Below are 19,835 nucleotides of genomic sequence, written 5' to 3' on the forward strand. Positions count from 1 at the left end.
CAGCGGGATTTAAGACATTACTCTGCCAAACCTACAGTGCTTTGTTTCACAGGAGCCACAGCCATATTGCACAGATCTCATATATATGTATATATTCATCTTTGTAAGGACACAAGTAGCCACAAGGACATTTCAAGCAATGACCAAGCACACTAGAAAGTGTTTGACAGCTTCAGTAACCTTTTCATTGAACACATTTACATGAAAGTTAAGCAGTCTACACATGCATTCTTTGGCACTGTTGGTGGCTAAAGTTTGTAGATCAAATGTTCAAATTCAAATTCCTTCTTTGAATACTCAAGCAGTGGTTTGAAGATGGATAAACGTTGGCACATGAAATGAAGAAATCAGCAGAATTCTCATCCTTGTTGTGACCAGACACCAGCATGGAATTGAAAATCTACAACCAGTCTGTTATTTCTCTGGAAAGAAACAGAGATTCTTTGAGGTGTATCTCAGAGCAGTGATTATGGTGGTGCACGGTGGATGGCTGAGGTGGTCGAAATAGGAGCCTGGAGGATTTTATGACCGCTCTGAATCCAGGAAAGGCATGTCTGCTTCTGCTTCTCTTGGTTGTCGACCAGACTGTGATAATCCAAGAGGAGAGTGTCCACCACAAACCACACAAAGGCTTTGCACATAACCTTACCACCCAAGTTAGCCCGAAGCATTAGTTTGTTCAGAATAACACTGTACTTGAGGCTGTACAGAGGTATACTTCGGCTTATAGATCAATCCGGGGGAAATACCGGAAGTAACCAAGTTGCCATTATCCATTGGTATCTCCATTCAATACGCACACGTTTGAATGCAGGCTGTAGCTTTAGCCAAAGAACCCATTTTCATTCATATATCTTGAGGTCAGAGGTCAAGGGACCCCTTTGAAAATGGCCAAGCCAGTTTTTCCTCGCCAAAATGTAGCATAAGCTAGTATGGCATGGTTGGTGCCAATGGATTCCTTAGGTTTTCTAGTTTCATATGATGCCAGTATCTTCACTCTAGCTTTAAAACTGACCCCTCTACAACCTAAAAATAGCTTCTGAAATGAAGAGTATTATCTCACATATGCACTTGCTTTACTGTTAAAGCTCCTGCATTCTCTAAAATAATATTTTAGATGGCAAAATATCCAGACTTTCAAAAGGAATGCTCAAAAATGATTCACATAATTGCTTTCCTTTGATTTGTCCTGTGAGCCTTCATGTTTTCTGTTTCATCAGCTCATTTCACCTGAGTTATGTGTCTCACTATCTATCACAGCGTGTCTTCTACCAGTACGTGTGGAAGGATTATACCGTGGCACACATTTTTCCCGCTGAGGCTGGCTGTGCGGGCACCTTGAGTTACAGCCACTTCAAAGTCTGGTGTTAGTGGTCCATTAACCTCTAGTAATTAAAGTGTCACTTTAAAAGGCATGAGGCGCGCTTGCTCTCCCTGGACTGTAAAACAACTGTAAAAGAAAAAAAAATTGCATAGAAAGCACGGTTTTACTGCGGTCCACACTCATTACCAGAATAAAGGCAGAGATATTTTGGCAGTGGCGTTGTAATGATTCCATAGCTGGGCTTTCCATGTGGGCCCTATGTAACATGTTGGCTATAATTTCCTCTCTGTGTTCACCTATGTTTTGTCAGCTCGTAAATTTGTCATGAATTAATTGGAAGGTACAAAACTGTGTCAGAGAAGCTGATTGCTGTTGAAATAACCTTTACTTTAAGTGCACATATTCTGGCCTCTTTATTTTCAAATCATATAAAGTCCAGATGCTACTGGCATTCATACTGCAGATAATGTGTAAGGAATTGAAAAAGGACAAATACTTTCCATGCCACACAAGCACAGAGCAAATCTAAATAGAAAAGTCTCCGGGTCCATTTATCATGTGACAGGGAGAAGACTCAAATGTCTGTTACAGACTCAACATCTGTCTAAAACATGATGAGCAGCCCTACGAGAGAGAGGCCGTACCTTTGTGTTTTTATGTGGGAGAATGTGCACTTACTGCCTGTACTGTCTACAGATTATAACTGACTCTTATGATGGCAGATGATCTGAAACATTCAGCTAAGGTTAAAATGTCACCCAATTTCATTTCACATTATGATACTGTATATCCAGTATTAAACGCACCATCATAAAGTTGAAATAAGTTATTACCTTCGCAGTCAGGGGCTTACTTTGAAGTTTTCACATAAATGACACAGTCAGTTCAACAGTCGAGCGATTATGACTTTCTTTGGACAGACAAATAATAAAAAAAGGTCTCGGAAAATTAAATTAGCTTTTCAGAGTTTTAGAGGCATTTTGCCTTGCCAACCTCAATATAATAACTGTAAAACTATTACAACCTGAGAAGTGTTGGTATTGGCAGTTTGTCAGAGCAGGGGCAGTAAAACAGTGCCATTTGAGACTGGCGGCCATGTGTGTAGATTTGTAATTCCATGAATTTGACAAGGACCTGCACTATCTGTTCACAATCCAGCAACTATACCAATGAGACACGTTCAAGAAAGGTATAAATTACTTTCTGACTGATGTGTGACTGATGCCCAGAAGTTGCAACAAAAGCGTAATAGTTCACTCTCATTACTTTTCCAGCAGTATAGCATATGACGTTTTGGGCCGACGTCCAGCGCCCTCGCCACCGTCTGTATGGCATCACTTGGAACATTTTTGAGTGCTGTGGCTGTGTTCGAAAGAATGTATTTCCTCACTGTCTACATAAAAAAACATAATAAATATCTACAGACGCACTCGGCTGTAGATTGATATTCTGTTTTTTGTGAAGAAAGCCAGGAAATACGTTTGCCCTCGGCTGTAAATCACAGACACATTTAGAGGGTCTGCCAGATTGTTGGTCTGGTCTTGCAGGTCTTCTTATGCACACTACTATACCGTTACCTCTACACTACCCTCTCTCCAACTACTACCTCTTGGTTTTTGTATATGTATATGCATGTGTGTGTGTGTGTGTGTGTGTGTGTGTGTGTGTGTGTATATATAGATATTCACACGTATATATGTGTGTGTATACAGTATATATAGTATATATATACGTGTGTGTATGTGTGTGTGTATATATACAATACATGACATGTATATATGTATATGCATATATATATGTATACACATATATACAGTATATATATACATGACATGTATATGTGTAAACGTATAAATATATGCATGTATATATGTATATACATGTATATGTATGTGTACGTATGTGTATATATGTGTATATGTATATACATGTATATGTGTATACTGTATATGTGAATATTTATAACATGTATACCTATATATGTGTATATGTATATACATATATACGTACATATGTGTGTATATACTGTATGTATTTATGTATATACATATATACGTATGTATGTGTATACTGTATATGTGTATATGTACTGTATATACATATATACGTATTTATGTATATGTGTATATATGTATTTATGTATAAACATATATACGTATGTATGTGTATACTGTATATGTGTATATGTATTTACATATATACGTATTTATGTACAGTATATGTGTGTATATGCATACGGTATATACGTATGTATGTATTTATGTATATGCTTGTGTATATATATGTGTATATGTATACACATACAGTATATACAGTATGTATGTACGTATGTATGTATATGTGTATATGTATGTATAGTGCTACTTTTATACACTTTATTCTACTCTATTACTTTGTTTGTTACCTATTTTATTGTTTTATTCTATTCTAATTCAAAATATTTGAAGATTTGTTGCGGGGAGCAATCCTGTATTGTATAATGACAATGAAGCTGAACCTTGAGCCTTGTTAAAGGAATTGGAAACCTCAGGTGGGAGATAGGCTTTGGCCAGTTAGTATGAAGGACATTTCTCAGCTGGATCCTTCCCAGCACCGGATCACCCGTTGGCAAAGGCCAAAAAAACAACGACTGTAAGCTGGTTAAAGTCACAGCAGGAGTCCAAAGTCAACCCTGCTTGTTTTATTTGGTTGGTTTCTCTTGTTGAGCTACTTTACTACCGGTTGTGATATATGGAGATCTCTCGCCGTGTGTAAGTAAAACAAATCACCAGGAAGGTAGGGGTCTCTGCTGGGGAATTATTTTTCACCTCACTTTTCCTGGGGCGAGGATAACTTACCTTCTCCTCAACCAGTTGCTTTCTGCAGGCAGCTGGGAAGCGTGCCAGAAACACTAAAAATAAAGAAATGAGAAGAATTTAATCCCTATCACAAACACGCCAAAACCAGGGAGAGATTAAAGGCTGCTTCCGAAAAATAACATTTCTCGGGGTGGACAATAATTCCATTTATTCCACGAGATATTTTCCTTTTTTTTTTTACGCGTGAGACTCTTTCTTAAGTTGGGAATGAAAACTAATGCTTTTGTTTTTGGTTTGTATCATTTTACTCAGTAGCTATGTCACTGAGGAATTTCTCTTGCCAGAAATAATTTAAGGGGATATTATGAGTCAGTATGAAAAGGCTACTGTTTCCCAAGTTTTCATACCTCAGACTAGGAAACTCAGAGTCAAGACCGCTGATATCACTTAAGATTAGATCAAGTTTAATTATTCGTTTGGAAAAGTGCATGGTGAGCAGTAAGTGGTACAATTTATTATGAATAAATTCCAGCAAATCAAATGAAATGCATATACTGTAATAATCATACATAACATACCATTTAAATACTAGAATATATTGAGTAGAGAAAATATATTTATTAAAAAAACAGTGAAATTTAGATTTAATGATAAATTATTACAAAAACACATCTATCAACTGGGATAATACTGTATATACCTGATTCTATGTGTTTCTCTTGCTAAGGAAGCAACATCACTCCTAAATTTGGCAAATGCTCTTTGATGCTGATGCTGTCCTGACAAAATATGCTGGCCATAAGGTTGTGTTTGTTATGGTTCTTTATTTATTACCCTCTGGTTTATTCATTAACTGCATCCACTTCTGTTCCTCGATGGCACACTTCTCAAATCATTTCCAAAAAAGAAATTTTTCATGAAAGCATAAGCCCACACCAACACTTATTTGCAGTGTGGCATCTGACATAAACAAAGTCATTGCCAATTCTAACAGATGTATATTCAATTGAATAGTCGCATTGGGTGTGCATTATTTACCGACCACCAAACCCCGCAGTGCAGCAGCATGCAGGAGAATGCCGAAAGGAGTCAAACCAATTTGTAGGCAAAAGGGCTTAAATGGCAAATTTCACATTTGTACTTTTGGCTATTATATAACTTAGACATATATTGCAATGTGTTGCTAAATGTCTAATTGTTTGATTATAATATAAAAAAATGTTAGGATCAGGCTCATGTTTGACATTCCTTAACCACCTCTAATGACAAGAGACCACTAGAGAATCCATCGACTTACATGAATTTGTAATATGCATGTATAATAAATTCATGGTAAATTAACCCCTTAATACTCGGGCCCAGCCGCTATTCTGTCTTTCAGAGGTTGTTGCGGGCCGAAGGCTAGAGTGAAGATATGGCATCTTGAAACTGGAAAACCTAAGGAATCCATTGGTACCAACCATGTCAACGATAAATAACGCTACGAAGTTACGTTAAATTTTGGCGAGGAAAAACTGGCATGGCCATTTTCAAAGGGGTACCTTGACCTCTGACCTCAAGATATGTGAATGAAAACGGGTTCTATGGGTACCCACGAGTCTCCCCTTTACACACACACACACTTTATGATAATCACATGCAGTTTTTGGCACTAATCATGCAGTTTTTTCGAATGCAGTATAAATGTCTTATTTTCACCTTTACTAAAACGGTGTATTTAAATATTTCTGCATAATGGGGTCCCTAAACAGTCTTGGAATGACATAAATTGGGTATCACTGGAAAGCTGAGACTGTTATGGATCCAATGAGCCCAATTTTTTTTATGTGTGATGATGTTAGTCCCCATGGTAGCCATTTCATTGTAGTGAGACCCTTTTTTTTAAACTTGACCTCACTGTATAAAATGACCTGTGATGACCTCTAGGATAATCACAGCCTTATGAAACTTTACAACCACAAACTAGAGACCTAGAATATTCAGAGGATGGCTTTCCTAGATAGATTGACAATAAGGGGGTTTCTGAGCTGTTTCCAGAACAGAAGTGCTCGCCATCCAATCGCAGAAAAATACAATTCTTGCAGAAATCTCCAAATGTCAGAATCTTTTGATACCAAATCATATTTGTATTTTGGAGGGGTTATTGATCATCTTTATCAATTCTTGAGTTGTAAAAAAAAAAAAGGTTAAATTTAGCACCAAATCTGTGTAACAAATGGTATCAACCCAAAAATTGCTGCAACAACTCATGAGACATGATCTTTTTTCTATTTATTTATTTGCACATATATAAAACTGCACAAAATCCAGTCAATGAAAAAAAAAACAAGAAATGTGTCAGGAGAGGTCAAGAAGCCACAGGCTTATACAAAGGACCTTCCCCCAACCCCAGGAGAAAAAAAACAATAACAAAAAAGGAAGAAAGATCTAAATTAACATAATTTAAAAAATACAACAAAAGTTAAACAACAACAACAAGTACACACAATGTGCAGAGAAACCTAACCAAACAGTGGAAAACAATCCAATATAAACAATGAAATACATACAAAAAAAACAGTATAGAAAAAAAAGAAAATATATCTACACATATCAAAAAATAATTAGACCTCATGAATTAAATGTGATGATAATTTCCTTTTAAAATGTTCAAAGGATAACGAGCATGGGAATGGACATCACAAACTTATATGATCATGTTCTACGCTCATACACTTTCACAATTTATTTTAATTGATTAATTCATTTATCAATTAATTTTTATTTCTCATTAATGACTAGAACAACTTGACACACAGTGCTGAGCTGCATATCAAATTAATCTTCAGGTTCCCAGCTTTCAAATGATGCACACCACTTCTATGTGACATACAGGCCTATTGTTGACTTTTGATCTACCCCTGAACATCCTCCTATACCCCTCAAGAAAAAGAGGGCGGAATGAATATAATAAGACTGTGAGATTTGCTAAAAATATAAAACAGATGAAAGAATAGTAGTAAGAGAATGAGTGATCACAGTATGCTGTAAACTAAAAGGCAACACTCCCCTCTGCTGTCCATTTACCAGCTGTACTCTGCCGCCAAACAGCCTTCATCTAATAATTTCATTAATTTACTTCACTCTGGCATTTATTGGCACATTATGCACATTAAATCTGACACCTAAACACAATGTAGTAAGCGTTAAAACATCATCATCAGCCCTATCTGACTTATTATTGCAGTAATGCTATATTCCGTTGCTATCACTAGGGGGCGTGAACGCATCACCATTGAAACAGGTGACTTATGCTGTTGCTATGGTGATGACGCAAAACTGTAGCAACGTCCCCTGACAACCGCAACCATTGACCATTTCATATCATTATAAGGTTCATAACACCAGCTTATGTTGTATTTTTTTTTAATAATGAAGTTGTAAATTTAATTTCTAATGTTGAATGACATGATATAAGTAAATATAATATATATATAATATTTATATAAATGATTGGATGTCTTTAGGCCTCTGGGGTTTTTCCCATGATGCATCGCTTTATTGTGTCTAGTAGCTCAGGGAGATGATAACTGACACAGCCTCCTCCTCTCTCCTCTCAGCTCACTGACAGCATCACCGACATGCCACACAAGGCACACCGCTCTTAGCCGGTGAGGCTAGACTCTTATCAACGACAATTTACAACCTTTTTACAAAGATATTCGACGGGCTGCGTGTATTAAGCCACAAGGTAAGCTCTCATGTACTGATGTAGCCTCGTTAGCTGCTCTGCTAGGTTAGCATTATCACAGCCTCATACGTAGTATGGGGAGATTTGTTGCATTCAAAGACGCTTTAAAATGCCAGTTTTTTATATGATTTTGCAAACGCAGTACAGCTCATTTTCACTATTTTTAACTGGTATTTTTCAATTACATCCAAGCAGGTTCATTGGCATTTTAACCTTTATTAAGGCTGTCAAGTCTTGTATCAGAAGCATCTTCAATAATAAGGTGGCAGCTGCTAATATGCGCCCCACACATCGTTTGTTGCATTCAAAGACGTTTTAAAATGCCTGCATTTGATATCATTTTGCCTGGTATTTTTTAAAATGCATCCAAGCAGGTTCACTTCATTGGCATTTTAATCTTTATATTCGGCTGTCAATTAAGTCTTGTATCAGAAGCATCTTCAATAATAAGGGTGGCAGCTGCTAATATGCGCCCAATGTTATTGTATTTGATATCATTTTGATATAGAACAGCTCATTTTGCCTATTTTAACTGTTATTTTTCAAATGCATCCAAGCAGGTTCACTTCATTGGCATTTTAACCTTTATATGAAGGCTTCTGCTGTCAAGTCTTGTATCAGAAGCATCTTCAATAACAGGGTGGCAGCTGCTAATATGCGCCCAATGGTGCTAAACATCATGACTTTTATTGACATTTAAGACCCGTTTGGTGGGTTAAACCAATCATAATCAGAGCCTCATACGTACTTCTTCTGTATGGGGAGGTTGTTACATTCAAAGACGTTTTAAAATGCCTGTATTTTATATCATTTTGATATGCATATTTGCCTTTTTTAAGTGGTATTTTTCCAAGTGCATCCAAGCTGGTTCACTGGCATTTGAACCTTTATATTCGGCTGTCAAGTCTTGTATCAGAAGCGTCTTCAATAATAAGGTGGCAGCTGCTAATGTTGTTGCTAAACATGGGACTTTTATTGAAACTAAAGTCCTGTTTGGTGGATTCAACGTTAAGCCGAATTTACCAGAACTCCTCCACAATGCCAAAACATTGTTTATATTCTACAATTGGTATATTTTAATTGGTGTAGTAGCAAGCTATTATTTGGTTAGACGGATTGTAAAAAGGGGGTTTGGTTGGTGTGACGTTTCCCCCCATTCAATAGCACATATTGGAGGGCTAGCTTGCACATAACAGCTGCAATAGCTGCAAAGGAAAGCCTTTGTGATGACTGTAGGAAATGCAGTGATGGCATCCTCCTACAGTACAGTCAGGTCATAAAACAACATGAAATGTTGGTATGAAGTCGTTCACAGACAGGCACCGCTCGGGTTTTACGACCGCTAACGTTTTGTTTGCTAATGATAAAGAAGGTCATGTCCTCCTGAATGTTATCGCTGTCTGTGTGAAGCTTGACAATAAACGTTTGTGTGAAGTAATGATCCTCTGGCAGCTCCACTGCCATGCAGGACTAGCAGCGGGTTGGCTGTGAAATGTGGGTTTGGGGTGCTGTCCGCAATGCAGGTGCTGAAATTGAAAGTGCCGTGAAAAGTATATCCCTGCCTGGGTAAACACGTAGCTTAATGTCCTGTAAGGCTGTGTTTTTAATAGGTTATACTGGTTAGTTGTTTATCTGTTTGCCATTTATTTATATTATTGTTGACGTTTAGATGTTTTAAGTTTCATAACGTGTGCTAGGAGTGGGTTGATTATTACAGGGAGCCTTAAACGCATCATGCCCTAAAATACTAGCAACACAATTAGAGAAGAAAAACAATAGTCCACATTATCAAAATTAAAGACATTTGTGTGCAAACAAAACAGCTTCATGACAGGAAGATACTAAGCTGTTGTTGAGGCTAAGGATGGTAGCTACTAGCTAATGTTTCATGCTGCTGCAGTTCATTGATTATTTATGTTCTCTGTATGGGGAAATGCTGGTTTGTGTATTAGGAAACGAAAGACAGGGAAAGTCGACAGACACTGGTTTAACATTAATCTTTTAAAACAGACAGCTAACTGATAGATTTGCATTCACGCCCTACATTGTTTTTGAACAAAGAGAGATCAACTTTATTGTCTCTCTAATTCACTGAAGTCCTATACTCCCTTTGTATCACTGTCACCTCCACGCTATGGCATGAGTCGTGTTTTGAGGTGAGGTCATGTCTTTGCAAATGGAAAGCTATTCTAGGAAAGAGCAGGGATGAGAGATGTGCTTGCAAGCGCACGGTTTATCGGAAGGACTCCACATTACTCATCAATAATAGATTATCTCTTCAGCTTTTATGATCCATCGCTGGCTCTGTTTGTGATTACCAGTTTGTGTTTTGATTATCACATGCTTCCCTTTACAGCCTGTAAGCCATGAAAAAAAATCACACAGAAGACTGTTGAAAGTGGGAAGTGCGTCCAGCGAGGTGTCGTGGGATATATTATTCATGTTAGTGAGCTGATGATGTAAGAGTGAGAAGCTCTGGGATGTTTTATTGAAGCACATTTACGTATGCAGAGAGAAGCTTTCTCTGCACTCTGGAGGGTTGTTGCAAAGGATCAATGTGCTCTCAACTCTCAGCCCAGTACAGTTTTCTGGTAGAGGGTGGAGATGTTGGGACTGAGTGATTGTTTCTCTCTCTCTCTTTGGCTTGGCTCTGGAGACAAGGGTATCCAGTGAAGGGAGGGAGGAGGAAGGTGGGGCCTGCTTGAGACTGGCTGCCTCCATGCCACACCCAGTGTCATTGTGATGTCTGTCAATGTCTCCAGCTTTAATTTTCTTTTTAGTTTTTGTTGTTATTGACCATGGTATGGACACGGAAGGAGGATTTATTTCTAGCAGAAAGAGACATCTGTCCTGCCATTTGTTGTGTGAAGCTTTTACACTAGGGCTGTCAATCAAAATATTCACTCGTGATTAATCGCATGATTGTCCATAGTTAATCACAACTTAATCTCACAGTTTTTATTTGTTCAAAATGTACCTTAAAGGGAGATTTGTCAAGTATTTAATACTCTTATCAACATGGGAAGAGGCAAATATGCTGCTTTATGCAAACTTATGTGTATATTTATGATTGGGAACCAATTAACCTCACAAAACAATGACAAATATTGTCCAGAAACCCTCAAAGGTACTGCATTTAGCATTGAAAAATATGCTCAAATCATAACATGGTAAACTGAAGCCCAACAGGCAACAACAGCTGTCAGTGTGCTGACTTGACTATGACTTGCCCCAAAACTACATGTGATTATCATAAAGGGGGCATGTCCGTAAAGGGGAGACTCGTGGGTACCCATAGAACCCTTTTTTTCATTCACATATCTTGAGGTCAGAGGTCATGGGACCCCTTTGAAAAGGGCCATGCCAGTTTTTTCTCGCCAAAATGTAGCGTAAGTCACAACAAGCTCCTATGACATGGTTGTTACCAATGGATTTCTTAGGTTTTTCTAGTTTCATATGATACCAGTAGCTTCACTGTAGCTTTAAAACTGAGCCTGCTACAACCTAAAAATAGTATGTTGCGTTAATGCGTAAAAGAAATTTGTGGCCTAACGCGTTATTATTGTGTTACCTATGACAGCTCTATTTTACACTTTTCTAATTTGACACTTTAATTCCAGTGTAAGAACTGAACTTTCTTTTCTTACCTATCTTCTATGCTTAGGAAGAATATTTCCACTGTATGTCCTAATAGAATTACATTATATAGTGTTGATTAGATTAGCGTACATTAGATTAGTGTTACCTTTCAGATGTCTGATTTTTAAAGGCCCACACTGCTCATTCTCAGGTTCTCAGTCAATAGCTTCATGTCAGTGATTGGTTGATAATTACAGCAAGTTTAGCCTTTCTCTGCTACAGTCTCACCATAGCATTGACCCAGCCTTATTAACGGTGATGAGACACACCTATTCTGCATATTAATACATGTGCATCCTCACCTTTTCCTCAGCATGCTTGCTAATTGCTGCTTTTTTTTAATCAACGAACAGGGTTACAGTTTTCACACTTGCTTGGTTAGTTGTAGTGCCAAATGGCCTCCATTGCAAATGGGTTTGATGGAATTATCCAATAGTGATTACCTCGATCTGTCATCTTGAGCAGATTGTTTTGGCCAGTTTGGAACGTATCCCAAAACCCAGACGTTTATAGGCGAAAGAGTGAGAATTAACAGCCTGTTTGCCAGATGGATTGACTTTATCGTCTTCTCTTTCTGTCTCTTTTTCTCTGTCTCTCCTTGTTTTCTGTCACCTCTGTCTGGAGGTTGCGAGGCCGGTGCGCGTCTGAACATAATCAGCCATGGCGACGGCAAATGTTACACTGGAAAATCAGCTGCACAGTGCGCAGAAAAACCTGCTCTTCCTCCAGCAGGACCATGCCAGCACGTTGAAGGGGCTGCACGCAGAGATCCGCAGATTACAGCAGCAATGCACAGGTGAGCGCCGCCGCAAGTAGCCACCTCTTTTCTCTTCATGCTGCTGGGTAAAACCAGAACGTCTTAGAGGATATCTCATGAGATGGAACACTTGAAAATAGTAAAATAAACTATAAAGTATCCTTGAATTCATAGCTGGGAGAGATGTATAACCTCAATGGATATTTGAGACCAAAAGTCAACAAGACACTGTGGTGCCACTATTAAACCTTTTAGAGAGAATATGATGACTAATGGGAAATGCACTCAAGCATTAGTGAGTACACCCTGCACTGTAGCGATGCAAAACCTGTATTGAGCATACCACCAGTAATAGATATGCTCTTCCACAAAGGGAGGATATAAAGATGGACACCCAGGAAAACAGGACACTGTATGCTTTAGCCCGGATTTCCCGTATCCTTGGCTAACCTGGCACTAAAGCTGACATGGAACTCTCACTAATCTCGTTAAATGAATACCCCGCCATATGGAAAGCACTGGCATGTTTTCACCAAATACGCATTGCTGCTAGTTAGTCTGTGTGTGGGAGTATGCTGTTTGATAGCTGTCCTTTTGCAACCTCATGTGACGCAGACATGTAAGTAACCCTCTTCTTTTTTTTGCAGATCTGACTTATGAGCTCACTGTGAGAAGCTCTGATCCCTCAGGTAAGCCTCCATTGAACTGTATAGTACACACGCTCATCAGTTTTGCTACAGACCTTCAATGTCTGGTGTTATTAATTACCATCAGAAAGTTTGTGACCCGACCGCCATGTTGAGATCAGTTAGATAGATAGACTTTATTGTCATTGTCATTGAAAACAACGAAAAACAGTTTAGCAGCTCTTTGCTGAGGAAATACCAAGCACCGCCCTTCACCCAGAGTAAACTTTCTCATTTTACAGCTAAACAGTACACTACAAGATGTTTCTGAAAACATTTGAGGCGGGAAATAGGCATTACAGTAACAGAATATTGATTCATATTTGATCACCGTGCCTAGTTTGACCGTTTGAATAGTAACGCTCTCTCTCTGAAATGACCTGTATTTGGCCAAAGTCTCCTGTCACGGGTTAGATTTTTTAAAGCCTGAAAACAGAGCCATGAGGAGGTGCAGAAATCTAGTGTTCTCTCAGAACATTTGAATTACAATATGCTGAAAAGTTATTATGGGATTTTTGCCCAATGATGCCCAAAGTATTCTGCCTACTGCCACTTTAATTTGTGTCGAATTAGATTGACTTAGAAATGCTTAAGGTACTTGTAACGGAGCTGGTTTGATAATGATATTAATTCTAGTTATAGCTCAGGGTACAGTTTTTCTTTTAAACAAGTGATTCAAATTGTGAAAGTGCACAGCAGCAGCAGACAAAAGAGTCCAGGCTATAAATCTGTGTTTTCTGCTGAAATAGAGGTCTGTGTCAGAGGACAGGCCTGGGAGCTGGGGGCTCTGTCCGTTTCCTGGAAACAAAGACCCACCCAGGAAGCATCGCAATGCGGGACTCCCTGCTGTTCATTAGAGCTCCCACTGCCCCTCCCCACACGTTACCATGGCCATGACACGGAGTCACAACACTGGTCTGATTCAGCCCCAGCTCCACTATCTTTATACTGACAGCTGGGTACAGCCAGGGAGGCCCCTGGCAGGCTGCATACAGTTTAATTTATTTACATGCTATTGATGACCCCACTGATGCGTGTAACCGAACAGGAAGCATGTTGCTCCTCACCGGGATCACCACATGTTGTAGGCTTTTTAACCACGGCTGGCCCAGATCTGAGCAACATTGTTAGGGCCAGTTAGAGGCACTATCATGTTAGCGTGGGACATCTCCGAGATTGGAGTGCAGGAAATGAGATTATCTGTCACAGCGCTAATGCACAGCCTGCGACCTGCTTAGTGCAGCAGTGCTCAGCTGCTGTGACTGGGTTTACCAGCCGCCCCCCCCACTTGAAAAAAAGAAGGGAAAGCATCTTTCTTATCATCCCTGTATTTGATAGGAGACTGAATTTAGGAAATGTAAATGTAAACTAAAATTAAAGCATTGTGATATACACACATTTATAATACACAATTATATTTTTTCCACGGTTTTGCACATATACAAGCATGGCTGTAACTGGGTGGGGCAGGGCAGGGTGGGGGCACAGTGATGAAGGTCAAAGGAAAGCAGCGCCCTTGCCGTCTACCAGAGCTGTAATGTGAGACTGGAGCTCTCTGCCCATTGCAGATGAGTCTCCATAGGATCGTACTGTCTCCGTCAGCTGGCAGACTGTCCATAATCAGTGTCTGCGCTTAATGTACTAATGATTTTTCCAGTCTGGGGATATGAATGTCTCTGGTCTCTATGTTCAGAATGTACCTTAAAGGGAGATTTGTCAAGTATTTAATACTCTTATCAACATTGGAGTGGGCAAATATGCTGCTTTATGCAATTCTATGTATATATTTATTATTGGAAATCAATTAACGACACAAAACAATGACAAATATTGTCCAGAAACCCTCACAGGTACTGCATTTAGCATAAAAATTATGCTCAAATCATAACATGGCAAACTCAAGCCGTACAGGCAACAACAGCTGTCAGTGTGCTGACTTGACTATGATTTGCCCCAAAACTGCATGAGATTATCATAAAGTGGGCATGTCTGTAAAGGGGAGACTCGTGGGTACCCATAGAACCCATTTTCATTTACATGTCTTGAAGTCAGAGGTCAAAGGACCCCTTTTTGAAATGGCCATACTAGTTTTTCCTCACCAAAATTTGGTGCAAGGTTGGAGCGTTATTTGGCTTCCTTCGTGACAAGTTATGACATGGTTGGTACCAAAGGATTCCGTAGGTTACATATGATGTCAGGATCTTCACTCTAAAACTGAGCCTGTTACAACCTCAAAATTGCGTTAAAGAAAGTAATGGTGTTAAAGCGAATTTGCATTAACGCAGTATTATCACGTTAACTTTGACAGCCCTATTGCATACATGTCAGAGCTGCTGTTTTAACTTTTTTCTTGTTGTTGTGTGTGTGCAGACAGCGGTGAGGTCCGCTGCAGAGAGCTGCAAAGGAGGTGTGAGGAGCTGGAGGCCCAGCTGAAGAAGAAGGAGGAGGAGAACACAGAGCTGATCAGGGACCTTGAGCAGAAGAACGCCATGATCTCCGTCCTGGAAAACACCATTAAGGAGAGAGAGAAGAAGTATCTGGAGGAGCTCAAGATGAAGAGCCACAAGCTGGCTATTTTGTCCGGCGAGCTGGAGCAGAGAGCGAGCACTATTGCTTACCTTACCTCACAGCTTCACGCCACCAAGAAGAAGCTGTTAGCCGGCAGTTCGTCTGAGGCCAGCCCCAACGTTAGTCCGGTCACCTCGTACAAGCCAACGCCTCCGCCGGCCAAAGACAGGCAGCCTGAAACCCCACGGCGCCGCATGAAGAAGAGTCTCTCCCAGCCTCTTCACCCAGAGTTGACTGAGGTGTATCGGCTCGGCCCGGATGGTAGGCGGTTGATTCTGCGGGAGACAGTAGACGCAATGCCCGACCCCACACCCTTCCTGCAGGCTGGGAGAGAGTCTCCCGAACCGCAGGTAGTGCGAGAACGGCCCGCCGTTATCCCTCCAATTGCCTCTGAGCGCTCCCCTCTCACTCCCCTGGGTGCCTCGGCCAGCCCTCGTCACAGCCCCGCTCGGGACCGTCAGTACAGGGCTCACGTGGGCGTGGCGCACCGCATCCCACACGGCACCGCTCCTCTGGCCCCACCGCAAGCAGAGCTGGAGACGCTGGCGGTGGACCAGGTCAACGAGGAGAAGGTTGTTCGGAAGCGCTCGGGAGCCGACCGGACAGTTTAAAACTGCAATGCTAACATGCACACAGACACACACACATACACATCTACTGTATACACACTGCAAGAGCAGGAAGGAGCCTGACCCACTGTGTAGCCTGCTTTTTACGCAACACTGCAATATGAAACAAAAGTACAAACTTATAATTTTGTTCATGGTATTCCATAAAGACTTTTGTTTATTTTAAAGGTATAATATGCAAGAAATGACAAAAAAACAATGTATAGACGAAAATATGGTCTCTCAATCATAACTTACACCCCACTAGAAGTGTGTGGTGGTGTCTGTTTCTGCAGAGACCCTGTAGCCCTCTGCCTGTATTTTCTCTTCTTATTTTGCTTTACTTGGGATACTTCTGGGCATCTGTAAACAGCCTTTAGGCCCCACATGGGGGTGTAACCCCCCAGCCAATAACAGCGTGCAGGGTGTGCGACCCGTTCAGATGGTCAAATGCAGCCCCTTTGTCACGCCCCTCGGCTTCTGATACCAAGGCACAAGTCTTCACATACAAAGCGGCCATATTTCACGGATGAGAACGGGTTGTTTTATGTGCATGTGTTCCAGTGATGCCCCTACTCCTCTCTGTGCTGTGAGTGCAGCTATGATCGTTGTGTCGGTAGTTTGACGAGAACAACGCTAAGCCACAGCCAGCAGACAGGAAGCCTGCATTTATTCAAAATCCGGCAACTCAGCACCTTCTCGCAGGATTATGCAAAGTTTGTTTTGTGTTTTAGAACGTAACCCCTGAGAAACGATCAGAAAATAACGTGTTATTTATCTGATTCGCTGCTTTGTTCTAACTAACGCCGCTCCCTTTCTTCAGTCACTCTGTAGTTCGCTCGACCACCGCTACTCTCTCTCTCCCTCTCGGCACCTTGAGCTATGGAGGTGGGGCCAACTTTGAATGCTGTGTTTACAAACAGCAACCGACAACTGTTACATATTATACCTTTAATATACTTTAGAAAATGACTACTATAAAGCATGCCAAATGTCTCTTATTTACAACCCAATGAGATCTTGTATTATACACATCTTGACTTTTTGCTTGGACTTTCTCTTCATTCTGTCTCATGTGGTGCATACAACGAATTCTCTGCCAAATATCTGCATCAGTGCCTGCTCGACCGGATCAACCATACACAAGCTGTGTCGTGTAGTCATGGCTCATAGTTATCTTTACATATCTCCGTCTGCTCCATCTTCCCAACAACAATCTGGACATATCAACAAACTATATAACAAGGCGTCTGCAGCTGCTGCGTAGGATAGAACTGAAGATATTAAACTAATACTCTCCGAATGTCTTTCATCTTCTTGTGATGTCAGTATAATAACGTTACTGTACGTACGAGCTGCATAATGTGCAATTGCTGGTGAAAGGTGAAAGAGCTGTCATTTCACCTTTCTTTTGTTGGCTTTCAAAAACCAGAGCGGTGTGTAAATGCAGTATGAATGATGGTGAACAGGGCGTATATTTGTGTGTGTGTGTGTGTGTGTGAGAGTGTGTGAGAGAGAGAGAGACAACGAAGGCCATTGAAAGAATTAAGATTTGGCTTAAACAATATCTGTTGATGTTATTTGTGATACAAGGGCATTTTTGAAAACACTGCTGTAATAGGATTTTGTGATATTATTAACTGTACTTTATAAAGGCTGTACATTTTTAATGAATTCTTTTTTAATTTATTGTTTAATAGAGAACACAAAAGCACCTCAGATATTGACAGTAGTCACTGCACCACCAACGTGACGGATAATTATAATCACTTAATAACCTGCTTTTCACATTAATATCACTTGTCCTTGAAGTATACGTATGAATCAATACAATAAAGCAATGCTTTTTTGGTTTGGTTACTTGGTTTCTGTTTGTACGGATGGGGAACAAATTTAAGGAAAAGACTACATTAAGTGTCTTGGTGAAGTGTCGAGTCATTACGAGCCTCCAGAACAACTTCCGTGCATATGTTTTACAAGTGTCTGAAAGTCCACTGGAGAGATAAACACCATTCTTCCAAAAGATATTCCCTCATTTTGTGTTTTGATGATGGTTTGTGGAGAGCACTGTTGTTGAAGTGCACTACAGAGCTGATTATCAAGGAGGGGAAAAGTGACCATTATACTCTGAGGAGAATTATCTGTCTAAACCAACAACCATTCAGTATCATATTAATAACATTATGGTGATGTACAGCAACAACAACTTAATGTCACTCTGACTTTGAAGAGATTGCTGTCACTGAAAAGGGGCACCAATCTCATTGAAAAAGCACCGAGTCTGTTTCTACATGTGTGTGTACTTCAACCATTTGGCCACGAGGTGTCCTCCTTTAATCACAGTGAAAGCTTAATGGAAAACAGGACACACTATCAGTGTACATACCAACACATAAACCAATTCTATTAAAAAAAGTGTTTTTGTTGTATGATTTTTTACTTTAACTGTCAATTTTATTTTTTCGACATTCTATACTATAACTTTGACTTTTTTCAACATACTGTACTATACTATGACTGATTTTAAAAAAAAAAAAAAAAAAAATCGACATACTATAATATGACTTTTTTTTTTATTTTTTCGACATACTCTACTATGACTTTTTTGAAATACTTTACTATGACTGTTTTTTCGACATAAATATGCTTCTTTCGACATACCATGACTTTTTTATGACTCATTTTCCGACATACTATACTAGGCTCTTTTTCCAAATACTATACAGTTCTATGACTTTATTTTTCAACACACTATACTATGACTTTTTAAAAAAAATGTACATGACATTTTTTAAAAGATATATGAAATTTTTCATACTATACTATGACTTTGACTTTTTCAACATACTATACTACCAATGATAAAAAAAACGACATTGTATACTATTACCTTTTTTTAACATACTATAGTATGACTTTTTTTTTTTTTTTTAAATTTCGACATACTATATTGTTACTTTTTTTCCACATACAATACTATTACTTTTTTTACATTTTTTTCGACATACTATACTATGACTGTTTTTTCGACACACTATACTATGACTTTTTAAAAAAGATTTCGACATACTGTACTATGACTTTTTATTTTTTCAACCTACTATAGTATGACTTTTTTTTTTCTTTTTTTCGACATACTATATTGCTACTTTTTTTCCACATACAATACTATGACTTTTTTTTTTTTTTTCGACATACTATACTATGACATTTTTGACTCATTTTTTGACATAGTATACTATGCTTTTTTTTCCACATACTAAACTATAATTTTATTTTTTTGACACACTATACTATGACTTTTTAAAAAGAATTTCGACATACTGTACTATGACTTTTTTTTAAATTACTATACTATGACCTTTTTAGGACTTTTTTTCAACATACTATACTAAAGTATGACTATTTTTTCAACATACTCATGACTTTTTTTATTTTTTCCTTCTCGTCTTTCTCCAGGTACCGCTCTTACTCCAGTGCTTTCCATTATCCCTCTGGGCCTGAAGACAGAGGATCTGGAAAAAACAGTGACGTTTGTCAGTGGACCTGTGGCTGTGATATTTTTGTTGTAGATAACTATCTATTTTTGGTTGTAAGTTATCCATCCTTATCTTTGTGTTGTTAATAAATTCCTTATTTTTGATTATACTTTGCTTTCCCTTGTTTCAGTTTCCCGGTTTAATGTTGTTGTTTGGTATGTCGAAAAAAGATGTCGAAACTTTTTT

At 39.2% G+C, this 19,835-nt stretch overlaps 1 protein-coding gene across 3 annotated transcripts in view; it reads left to right on the forward strand.

Moving 5' to 3' along the window:
• ccdc92 (coiled-coil domain containing 92) overlaps positions 1-17,966 on the forward strand; it is a 38,192-nt gene extending 20,226 nt beyond the window's left edge. Inside the window, exons 1-4 of one of the 3 annotated variants that reach the window (XM_037777378.1) lie at positions 7,617-7,852; positions 12,109-12,287; positions 12,896-12,937; positions 15,305-17,966. In XM_037777378.1, the coding sequence (XP_037633306.1) occupies positions 12,152-12,287; positions 12,896-12,937; positions 15,305-16,113 (987 nt within the window). In that variant the 5' untranslated portion in view covers positions 7,617-7,852; positions 12,109-12,151 and the 3' untranslated portion in view covers positions 16,114-17,966. Of the gene's footprint in view, positions 1-7,616; positions 7,853-12,108; positions 12,288-12,895; positions 12,938-15,304 lie in introns of those variants that run through there. The other 2 variants (XM_037777377.1, XM_037777381.1) reach the window with 2 other exon arrangements.
• Positions 17,967-19,835: the final 1,869 nt, after the last annotated feature.

Source organism: Sebastes umbrosus, chromosome 8 (genome assembly GCF_015220745.1).
Source record: "Sebastes umbrosus isolate fSebUmb1 chromosome 8, fSebUmb1.pri, whole genome shotgun sequence".
Taxonomy (NCBI): domain Eukaryota; kingdom Metazoa; phylum Chordata; class Actinopteri; order Perciformes; family Sebastidae; genus Sebastes; species Sebastes umbrosus.